We start from the raw sequence: 12,884 nt of genomic DNA, 5'->3' as shown, positions 1-12,884 counted from the left end.
TTTTACATTCGCACTGCCATTGGCCTAAAGAGAGTAGCTGTCTGTCATAAATGAAACAGCTTCACAGTCTTTTCATCCAAACAGTATCATTATTTCTGTTACAAATATTCAAAATCACAGAAGTACTGGGATAAAAGTTTATAGTTCAGATGTAAACTCTGATCTGAAACCAGGATTTGAAACAAACATCTTTTATAACATAAATGACCCAAATCACCATAATTTAAAACAAAACTCAAATAGCATGATATCAAATTCTACCATTTCTGTAAATCATATATAAAAACATATTTGAATAAACACCAGTCTTCACTACTAACCAATATAACATGAACTTCCAGTCAACAGTCAGCATATAAAATAAAATATCTAGCATTGCTGGATTAGGGATGTTTAAAGGATTTCTACTCTCCCCCTTGGCAGTAAAAGACCACACAGCTCCATACACTCAGTGTCTCCACAGCACTGGAGGGCCGAATACATCACACACTCCCTCACAGCAACTCCTCCCTACACTGATCTGTGTGTTTTCTACCATGTCCGGCAGCCAGCAGGGTTCACGTTCCTGCTAACTAATGCAGTACATATGCAGCATACTGATGCATGTATTGTATAGTAAATGTTGAATGTAGCACAAGCATAAAAATAACTGAACTAGCTCATAAAACTCAAATGGAGTGAAAATGAAGGCTTGCTTAAAAAGATCTTACTAATCTGTTACATGTCTAATTTAGTTGACTCAATTATTTGGCTATTGGTTAACATTATCCAAACTACAAACTTTTTTTGAACTTTGCACTGATGAATCATTCATGTGACTAGGCTGCATATAAAAATAAATAAATAAATAAATAAATAACTTGTTTCTGAAACTTTTCACACAAGATGGAAACGAGATCTTTTCATCATCAAAGTAACAATGTAGCTGTACCCTGCTGAGCTAAAAGGCAAATGCCAGTGTAGAGACTGAAACAAGGATGAAAGGTGAATTTGGGTACAAAAGTGTCTTTGATATCCAAATTATGTGTGCTTACAGATCCATCAAGAGAATCTTTATCGAACTGGACCTGTATAGAAAAATGTACTTCAGAAAGTTGTACTCAATATGAGAGAAATGTAAATCTCGATGTGTCACTGCTGGAAGAAGTTTGAAAAACTTGAACTATCTGGATTTTGACACAGGTTTATGCCAAAATCAAGACTGCATTCTGGTAATATACATTTACTGAACAATTAATATAATTTATTATATATTAGTGCTGTCAATTGATTTAAAAAAACGTTTAATAAATATATTTTTTACAATGACTCTCGAAATTATTGTAAAAGCAGCATTAAGGTGGTATATTTTAAATACTTATTTAGAATGAATTGTGAATGGGTATCACAGATAGCAGTTCCTAAACTGATGTATTTGTGTTGATTCTGTAGATGAATTGAGTAAATATTCCACTTCAGTTTTAGAGTAAAATTTGTGCAATACATTTTAAGCCTAAACTGTTACAGAACATTAAATATTAAACATTAAAACCTATAATTTAAGTGGACTTAAAACAATCTTCACACAAAAACATTATAATGAATGTCACATTTATGAGCCTTTACTATAGTATGTTGTATAGTAATACATCTTCTGTCTATGTCAATATCAGCTCTTTCTGTGTACTGTAAATGTTCAGATCCGCAAATGTGAAGTTTATTTTGAACATTAATTTTCACAATAAATAAGAAAATTCCTAGTAAAAACATTTGGTATCAGTATTTGAATGTAAACACGGGTCCTCTTGATATAAATCTCAGTATATACAAATTTTTACACTTGTCTTAATCATTGATACAAGCAAGTTACTGACAGGACCAATGGCAATAATGGCCAAATATTGGCCTCTTTCATAAACACAAAGTTTTGTCTATTTTGTCTTGCTGTAATTTATGAATGCCTTCACTTCTAGGAGTAATAAAGCTAGCAATGCTATTTTTACCTTAAGACTTGCAATAACGGTTAATGCTTAACATATTCCTTTCTCTTTTTTTACTTCAGCTTATTGGCTCCAAATATCATAGACAGACAACAATATTACATCCATGAAAAGGTAATGTGATTCAAGCATTTACACAGTCCTTCACATGTTCATGCTGTTTAAACAGACTCCCACGCTATAATGACAGGTGTGTTACTCACAACAGGGGTAGTTCAACAGGAGTATGTCATCAACTGCAATGTAGCCTTTGCGGTCCACAGTCGCCTCCAGCAATATCTGAAAATACAAAGACAGGAGAATATGACCTGCAGAAATGTATTTATTTGGCCTTTAAAATCAGAGGGGTTTTAACATTTGCATGAAGTAGTGAAATTACAATGATGCATTGAAGCAGAAAAACCATCTTCTTAATTAATATACTGGTCTTGCTAATGGGCAAAACACACTTAATTCAAGATATAATTTATAAAGTCAAGCCTTGTTCAATTAGTCCAATAAAATCAAACCTTATTATCTTAAACCACTTTGCATCTTGTTTTAAGGCAGTTTGGATGTGGTACCAAGTGGTATTTATTAAACACCGTAATAATAGTATCAATCAAATTCACAAAAAAATGTTTCAATGGGCTGTCTGTTCTAGATTTTAACTATTGTCTGACATTTTTATTGTGCTTCATTAAGCTTACATGAAATGAGGAATTAAAGAAATAATGAGAGAAAACAAAGCAAGTGGGGACACTACTGTCAACCACGTTGAAAGCAAGCAAAACATCATTCATCGTTTTGGCATTTTGCATCTTTTTCTTGAGTTTTCCTTTTGCAAAAAGTTTTGACAGTCATTAAGAGAACAGAAAATGAGAAAAAGGATGTCAAAGCAAGTAAAGAGAATGAGAAAGAGAGAGAAAATAGATGCTAACTTCACTAAGGGCCCCTGAGGCCTACAGGAAATAACGGCTTCATAAGGAGGCCTTCTTGCACTGTGACACATGGCTCTCATTCGGCATGCTGCACACACTCATACACACACACACACAGACACATGCGCATACACACCAGCTCATAATGTGAGCGTAAGGGTAAGAGTCCCTGGGGACCTGGAGAGAGTCTCCACACCCGCCAAAGGCTATGAGCAAAGGACGGTCGCTCCAGTGTAATGAAATCAAATCAATATTGTGCCAGCGACAGTGATGAGATGTTATTACACATTGAAAGCGTGGAGGCCATGTTTGCTCTTCACAACAGTGGTCTGCTTGGCTGCCCACGCTTTAAGTTATTGCTTTAGAAAAAAGAAACTCTTTTTGTTTACTGTCTAGTAACCAAGCAAATCACAGGTATGACCAAATAATGTGTTTTCAATCATAAAAGGGCGGTTCTTCAACTTTAGAAACTCTTGAAAGTTTTCAACTGTTCACATTATCTATTCAACTTTTTTAACAGTTGACATATATCACTGCTTTCATTTTTTCCCATTAAAGTCATCTCAAATGATGAACAGTACATGATGGAAACAGACATTTTTAAAGTTCAGGAATAAATTGCCTGACTCTTTTGTCTTGATGAGGCAAATTTCAGTTTGTTTTCTAAACACAATGAAAAACTACTTTCACACATTTTGTCAATTGTGACAAAATAACACTTAATTGGAAACAATGCAAAATAATGGTATTCTGGTTTTAATGGTATTCTGCTATGATATTTGGCTTGACATTTCTTTCTTTACACATCACATGTCTGTTATTTCATTTTAAGCTCTTCACTGACAACTGACAAGTGAACTGTCCCTTTGGTAAACAAGTACACTAACTTAGAAAGAAAGTTTCGTATTCTCACAATACATATAATTAAATTTTGAATTAATGTATTTATTTATTTATTTATTTAGATGCATTTTCATATTTCAAGGCTGAAAGACGTGCCCTAGGGTAAAACAATAAAATCAATGCAAAAAAGGAAAATGAAAATAAGCAAAAGTAAATGATGAAGAAATAAAAAAAAAAGGTTTCAAATACATTTAAATGTGATATTCATTTAACAAATGAAGGAAAAAGATGTTTTAATAAAAATCAGCCTTTGGAACGTTTCTGAAAAAAGTAAAAAATACAACAAAAACAGAAATATTTAGAAATATTTTTACAGTTTAAAATAACCATTTTTTATTTTAATAGATTTTAAAATGAATTTATTCCTTTCGATGACTAAACTGAATTTTCAGAAGCCATTACTCCGGTTTTTAGTATTGCCAATGTTAAAACCAGCTGTACTGTGATATATTCAAGATTCTTTAATGAATGGAAAATTCAAAGGAACTGCTTGAAATCTTGAAATATATTTAATTTTTACCATTATAAATGTCTTTAATGTCAGTATTGATCAATATAATGCATATTTGTTGAATAAAAGTATTCTTTTTTTTTATTTATAAAAAATAGACTGAACATAATTAGTGTAAATGAACCTAAGGTTAAAGAAACCCGATTTATCCTTTGCCCAGAAATTACCAGGGAATGTTGTAATCACTGTAAAGGGATTTGTATGTGTCGCAGTCGTCGCTCATAGTTGACGGCAATATCTCTGAGAGCTGTCATGTTACCAGTGTTCCTTCCACATTCAATTTCACCGTCACCTGGTCAGAAGAACATTCCAGATTGTCAGAAGCCTCTTATTTCATCAAGCGACAGCATGACTTCATCCTTCTAACCCTGCCTTGACCTCCATCGGCGCCGACATACGTGAAGATGGATGTGAGGCCTCTGATTAGGATCGAAAAAACACAACATGCTTTGCGGGGAAAGACAAGGAAAGCGACTCCAGACAGCAGGATATACAGCCAGTGCTGGCTCAAGCTCGGTAACCCAACTTTAATCTCCTGTTGGAAAGGACTGCCATATAACCACAATAAACTGACACCAGACCTGCAAGATGATGCAAGGGGAGATTACTCAGAAATGTGTTTTCGACTTTCCCCCACCATTGCACTGGTGTGTCGCTGCTCACATGCCATCAGCTCTCCGAAACAAAAGACAAAATCCCACATTTCTACAGAGGCGCTCTTACACTATTAAACTCCTCTAGCCGTATCACATTTATTCTAATCAGTGGCTAGTTCCCCCCTGGAGAATATAAACTTGGAACAAATTTCTCTGATTTATGATGGACATAAAAAAGAGTGAGGAGGCTTTCTGGGTATGGAAATGCAAGGCTGAGGTGAATCTTATGTTTCTCTGCAAAGAGCACAACCGTCATTATATTTCTTCTATAAACAAGAATGGTCACAGCAATGGATTATTGGTTGAAAACAGCAGAGTTATGCGTGTGTATCTTTTTCCAATGGGCATGTCAAATCAAATAATTGCGATTATTCACATCCAAAATAAACGTTTGTGATTGCATATCGAGTGTGTACTATAAAAACATGCACATATGTATATATTTAAGAAATCACAGCCCTAGTTTCCATTAACAAGGCAGAAAGATGCATAAATACATCAATGTGCAGTAATAAACTTATCACTAGAGATCGATAGATTTCACTTTTTTTATGTTTAGTGTCCAAAAATGTAATTCCTAAAAAATGAACAACAATTCTTAACACTATTATGAACCAAGTACCAATTCCAATTCTTATTACGATCTAACTTCAGAAACGATCAAACCTGACTTGAAACTGCAGTAGCTATATTAGATTGCTTACATTAATTCTATTATCTATATTCTAAGCTTATAAAAAGCAGAAAAACATATTTTGAGCTAAGCCAAATCAGCTAGATGCACCAGTTTAAAAAAGGTAAAAATACACAAAGTAAAATATGCCTGGTTGACGAGAAGAGAAATGAGAGAAGCTTGGACAGAGAGAGAGAGAGAGAGAGAGAGAGAGAGAAGGAAGATGTGAAGGACTGCAATCAAGGAGGACAGACACAAACAAACCAGGCTCTCTAACAAGGACACGCTCTCCTCAGAATTATTCAATCCTGACCAACGGGTTGAGGTTTGCTTGATTAGTTTGGTCCAATTATCTTCTGCTGGTAGACGTTGTAACTACAAAATAATATTTCTCTCTCAAGGCCATTCAAAAACATCTGTGTTTGGCTCTAGAGCCAAGTCATCATGAGGAAAAACAAAAATACTAACACATAACTATTTCCAGGTATTACACAGTCCATGGTTCTGCATGTTTTCAGTCAACAGACAAAAACAAGACAAGATCAAAAAAAAAAAAAAAGACTCAAAAGCACGAAATGAAATGCATTCTATCCTGACTACTCAAGCAACGAATTCATCCTGGTGGAAATGCATTTTAATCATCTACGTTATTATTATTAATGGCTCTGACCTAATGTCTTCTTATGTCTTACATTTCTTTCTTCTACCCGCCATCAATTTTTATTATTTACACTCTTGTGCCTTTTCTTAAGAATGTGTCAGGTTCAATTACTCTTTCGTAGGTTCAGCTTTGGTGTGCAACGTGGCGGAGAGAGAAATACACAGACGCAGATTTGTTGATGTGATGTGAATTTAATTGGAAGCCCGTGAGAGACAGAAGTGAGCGAGAGAGAGAACAATATAGAGAGGGAAAGGTACGGACGGGCTGAGGCTAGATTCTTTTTGGCAGTCCTGGCAGGCCAGATAACATCTTTAATATTTGATAACAAGTTCCCACTATCTATTACACCTTCACCAATAACAGCAGAAATATATGAGCGAGCATGGCAGACGGGCGAGATTTCAACTCGAATATTTCAAACTCAAGGTGATTCCTCCCTGTTTCCATTCTCCGATCTCTCCCCATCTCTCTCCATTCAATTTTCCTTCGCTCCATCCCCCTTCTCTCTATTGATGTTCAGACACAGCAGACAGGAGGAAATATGGTATCTCGTGTCACATAAACGTAGTGGCCCATCATAACATGACAGACAGGCAGCAGTCTCATTTTACATGTACAGAAATAATCTGTCCATTGTTACTGTGTTACGGAGCTCCTAGAATCCCAACACTGATTCAAATGCACAACAGAGTAGCTTCATTAGTCTGACAGACATCATTATTTTGACTAATTATGCTTATTTATTCCCTGATAAGTAGACATTCTCGGCTGACATAGTTCAATGCTATCAAAACAATTAACCGAGCATTCAAAATATATTTTTGAACAGCACCATAAATAGTCAAAGTTTTTTAGCTAACTTTATATCACACTTGTTGGTCATTATTACTATTATTGTTATTAAGAAGAAGAAGAAAAATAAATAGTACTAATAGTAGCAATCACTGAAACAGTGATTATTAGTACAGCTTGTGGACATCAAATTGATATTGAAAAATTCAATATATTATACACACACTCATTTTTTTTCTTATAACTTAAATTTAATTATGCATCATGACTGATAACTTAATGTAAATCCATGAAATGAACTGGAATTTAATTGGAATTGAATTCAATCCTGAACTGCCGGCAATAGCGTTTACTTTAATAAAAGAGCGAAATTCAATTTAGGCAATAAGCGGCCACAAATGTTGACAATACATTGTCAAAATAATCAACCCGTGGGCTTGTTTATCAGAAACCTATTACCAGCTAAATCCATTTATTACAGTTACGAGGAAACAAACATTACTTTGTATAAAACCCTTAATTATGAGGCAAAACAAGAGTTGAACAAACAGGCTATTAGCTCCTTCCAAATAGAGATTTAGCCTGGGTGGCCTTGTTACATGAATTTCATGACAATAATCAGTTTACTGATTTCAGCTAAGGGAAATCAGTGTATGGTTTCACTGATCTCTTAGCACTCACTTCCTCCTGCGAACGCAAAGTCCTCGTGTTCTCAAGAGAAGTGGACCTCTTCAACTACAGCAATCACTCATAGATGAGCCAGATGGGATATTGATACAAACACTGGATATTATTTGAACATCATCACTAAAAGCCATGTTGTCCTTGGAGAACTCTTCTGAGAAGCTTTCTAGTGATTTCTTCCTAGCGAATACACAAATGTACAAAGTCACTTTGCAGCCCTCAACCCTGATACGTCTGTCTTTATTCATTCTGTATTTATGACTGCAATCAGTGTTTCTGTTTCCTCTGTTTTGTTCCATTTGTTCTCATCCTTGTTGGGATGAGTCATCAGGCAATTGTTAGCAGGTTTGGCTCCCATCAGTGTGGCTGAAAAAGCCTCAACAGATGTTGCTAGTATAAGTCTTATTGGAGGACTGACTTCAGGTCTCATTTTCATTCCCGAATACAGGAAAACCAGCTGCAGTACGTAAATAACATTCAACAAAGGACACACTGGAAGTCAAACTAAGGTCATGCGAAATGCCTATGATTGTGATTTTTTGAGTCTGAGAGCAAAGGTCAAAGAACATCCTCAAGGCAAATTTAGAGTTCATGGGTTTGACTCCATACTCTTTATATATATATATAAACATTACATACAGCAACATTACATAGGGACCTAGAAATGTCACGCTTCAAAAAGGTAAAAAAAAAAAAAAAAACCTTAAAAGCATCATAATAATTTTTCACATGACTAATGCACTAAATTTCAACAGTAAATGACACACCATTATTAGCTCCAAACATTGGCCAGAAAATAAAGAATATAAATTATATTGAATTGAATAATGCATTAAATTTAGATTGGTATCTCACACAAGCCTACTGCGTGCCAATTGAAGACTTAAAATATAGTCATGGACTACATTCATGAAGCTTTATTTGTTACTTCTGGAGCTTGACAGCCATTGCATACAGATTTGGAAAGATGTGAGGATTTGCATTTTTAGATTCCTGTGTCTTTTTGCTTACCCAGACTATCCCTGAAAAATGACACCAGCTGGATTTGAGGAGCAGCAAAATGAATGAAAGGAGGTATACAAGGGTGTAAAACAAAAACTGCAGGCAAAGCTAAACAGTCAGCGGGATGTCTGAAGGAGACACCGAGATAAAGACAAAAAAAGAGAAACACAAAGCGGCTAAGCACACATAAATAAGCAGAATTTAATTATGGGCAACGGCTAAGGGGTCGAAGTGTTGTTGCCACTGGAGATCAGCCGAATGGCCTCAAAATATAACAAATGTTAGAATCAAGCTTTAAATGATCTCTCGTGTTGGCTTGGTTTTAGAAACCGGCCTTGACGTGGCACCCGCTGGGACTGTGGCACAGCTCTAGTTTCACCATTGATCAGGACTGTCTGCCATCTTCCAGGCCCAAAGTGTGATTTAGTGTGCTGACTCCCGCTGTGAGAAAACTACGCTGAAAAAGAGCAAGCTCATCATCTCATCAGATGCAAAAACTATTATGGCAGTCGTTCAGCCACTGGTTCCCAAATACAGAAGAAAGATGTTTACAGCTTTCTGCATACACACTCTTTCGCTGTTAATGACAAAAGACTAAACGTCTGTATATTTGTTATTAGAGTAACTGAGTTTTAATGTATCATTATCGATACACAAGAAGGCATTGTAACACCTGGGGAAAGCCTTCTGTTAGCATTCCAATTTTATTATTTATTATTTACTTTATAAATTTAAAATTTATTTGAAAAAGGACCATATACAATTTAAACATAAATGTTTCCATTTCACGCATTGTACCGAATTAAGCCAATGCCTAGATTTATTCTGTGGTCCCCTTGGCAGGTAATCATAATAACAAATAAACATAAAAACAAAACAACAAACACATACAATACAGTAAAACTTACAGACGTCCTATCAGAGCCAAAAAAAAATTATGTTCAGTTAAACCACAACTGTGTCAGTGTTTAAAGATTTTAGTACACTTTAAGTAAGATTTTAGTTTTAATTTAAACATGTCCATAGATGTTCACATCCTTATGTCTTCTGTTAGAGAGTTTTTAGGAAATAATAGCTTTCACTGAAAAAGACAGAGACTGTAGAGGGAAAATGCACAAATTAATTCAAACATTTAAAAAATGTTGTATACCATACACAAAATTGAGGAAAGTCTAAAATTATCGAAGCGCAAAGAAATATATATTTCTCCAAGACCCTACAGTGGTGATATCGGTAAGGCTTTTAAAGTCTTTTTATAAAGAGATTTTAAAGGTATAATAACAGTTTGAACTCTTATTTCAAATTGTTACATAAGGAAAGCCTAAAAAAAGTCAAATTAAACATTTTGCTTGTTTTTCAACCAGCTCACAAGCTAATCAGTGAGCTAACTGTCTTTGATTGCCTCAAGCTGATTAGCCTGCAAGATTAGCATATTGGTAATAAATTAACCTTCAATATTTTAATTTTCAATTAGCTGTAACTAGTAAATAAAATTTTGGAAACTTAATTTGGGTAACTGGGAAAAAGTCACAATGCTGTTCAAGGCGCATAACTATACAAAAATAAAAAATAAATAAAAATAATTAAATAAAAATATATATTTAATATATTTCATAATAATACACAGCAATTGTTAAATGCCTATCACTGAAGATGCTTTTTGAACCAGATGGTTACAGCCCCCTACCAACACGAGCTAACAGGCTCATGCTAACCAGCAGAATTTTTGTTTTTTTCTCCGAGAAATTTTTTCTTCATGTGCACTATGCGAAATTCAAAGCGACACAGAATCGACCATGCAGGCCCACAAAAACACAACAAATTCACCCTACTGTCATCTCCCCTCCACCTTCACATCTTGTTGACTGTCGGGAGGACTATTATTTACACATGAAGGCCACATCTTTTCTCTAGCATGTGAAAGATAATTAGGTTGGAGAGATTGACAGTTCTCAATAAAGTGAACACTACTCAACTTAATTGCTTTCTGACAGCTGCGCAGAGTTTGCAGAAAGGAGAAATTGAATTTATGGATGAAGACCCCTGAGTCTGCCCACTTGCGCATCTATAGCAGCGTGTAACCCAATGGCGGACCGGCCACTGACACAAATCGATCGGCTGGGGGGGTGTGAATGGGCTGTCATTCCGTAAGCAGTGATTTGGTAGACTGTGTCTCACATGTAATGGTACAGTAGGGAAATTAGGTTACTAGTTGAGTAAGACGTGTCAACGCTATTGACATGGTCTATATTGTGGGTTTGTCTAAGCCCTACAGCACTAACCTACATTCATGCTACGATCAATGCTAATTAAACAACGCAAAGGGCATGACTAATAAGACAATAGTCTCCATCACTGGTTGTGTAATGCCTTGTGGTGAGGAAAAGGGATGTCTGTGTATGCTGCTGTTGGCAGAGCTCTGATATACTGTACTATCTTTATGTCACAGCAACTTTATGCGAAGGCAGTCGAAAACAAGTTTACTTGGCCTGCCACTGAAATTACAACAGCTGTCAGTCACATTGCTAATTTGTGGCATACTCTACTGTTTCAAGGCAAACATGATGAATTGATTCGCTTAGAGTCTGACATTCAAGCATTTACGAAGCATTTACCAGGAAAATCTGCTGGTTTACAGCTGGTTAACCAGCCACCATATTCCATTTTGATCATCTTAAACTACCAGATGGTAGATTGTTTATCACTGGTCCAAAATGGTTTGCTAATTTGAACCAGTTAAATAACTAATAAACAAATAACTCTCTTGGACCAGCTAATGACCTTTTTTTTTTTTTTTTTTTATCTAATACATATATTAGTCCAACTAAAGACCCTATTGACTCGCTAATGACCAGTTTAGACTAGCTTAGACCTACTAATGACTCACCTGGACCAGCTAGTGACCAGTTTCAAATAGCTAATAACCAGTTTGTAATAACTAGTGAGAATATAAGACAAAATGATAACCAACATGGACATGCTAATGACCCTGCTGGACAAATGACCAGATTGTACCAACTAGTGAGCATCTTAAGTCCGGGACACACCAAGCCGACAATCCGCCATTTGCCATCTTCGGGCCGACGGCGAGCAACGGTCGAGCTAGTTTGTTTGGTGTGTTCCACTCGTCGGCTTTTGACGGGCTCACATCGGCGGCAGTTTGCCCAATTAAACATGTCGGGCACATCGGGGATGTCGGCGAGAGTGAGAGCTCTGATTGGATGTTTAGTTTAGCAAACGAGACCATGCCGAGAATTAAAGCAAAAGTGATGAAAATAAGCATGTGAATGAAGGGGGTACAGACAGAAGGCTGTTTAAATGTTAACTGATCTTTCCTAATCATCCTAATACATGAATCAGCTGCTTAAAATTATTAGTTATTAACGTTACTGATATTCAAATGGTAAACAAGCTCTGCTTTGTTTACATTTCATATATCTGCGTTTATCTCATATATTTTCGTTTTGGTTTCTCCAATTGAATGACGAATATATACTATTAATAGCTGCTGATATGAACAGCTCATTCCTCTCAGGCATGCACAGAACACACGTATTAGTTTGCCGTCGGCTGTAGTCTGTGCGGTGTGATTCAGTGCAGCTTTTTAGTCCGACGCTGCCAACATGAGGTGAGAACACAGACGGCTTTCATTGCTGCTAGATCTTTGTAGTCGGCTTGGTGTGTCCCAGCCTTTAGACCAACTGATGGCCAACTTAGACTAACTTGTACCTACTAAAAACTCTCTTAAAGACCAATTGACGACCAGCTTGACCAACTTGGACATAGACCCAACTTGCTTGTACCAAATAATGAGCATCTTAAACCAACTGATGAGTATCTTAGACCAAATGACACTCATAGACATGCTAATTTGATAATTACCAGTTTAGCCTAGCTTATAAGCAGCTTGAACCAAATAATGACCATCTTAAACCAACAGTTAAATAGCATAGACTAGCCTGGACCAGCTAAGGACCAGATTATACCAACTAATACACCAACTCATGACCAATCTGAACCTACTGTACTAAAGACTCTCTTCGACTAGCGAATGACCAGTTCAGACTAGCCTGGACCAACCAATGACTCACCTGGACCAGCTA

The 12,884-nt window shown here is 36.1% G+C and overlaps 1 protein-coding gene across 15 annotated transcripts in view; it reads right to left on the bottom strand.

Annotated features, from left to right (window-relative positions):
* ptprub (protein tyrosine phosphatase receptor type Ub) overlaps positions 1–12,884 on the bottom strand; it is a 206,412-nt gene that overhangs the window by 81,853 nt on the left and 111,675 nt on the right. For all 15 annotated transcript variants that reach the window (XM_026283812.1, XM_026283813.1, XM_026283811.1 and 12 more), the window contains exon 4: positions 2,183–2,258. In XM_026283812.1, coding sequence (XP_026139597.1) covers positions 2,183–2,258 — 76 coding nt within the window. The remainder of the gene's footprint in view (positions 1–2,182; positions 2,259–12,884) is intronic.

This window comes from Carassius auratus, chromosome 16, assembly GCF_003368295.1.
Source record: "Carassius auratus strain Wakin chromosome 16, ASM336829v1, whole genome shotgun sequence".
NCBI classification, from domain to species: Eukaryota; Metazoa; Chordata; class Actinopteri; order Cypriniformes; family Cyprinidae; genus Carassius; species Carassius auratus.
Note: the sequence above shows the minus strand (reverse complement) of the source record. Positions and strands in the feature narration are given on the sequence as shown.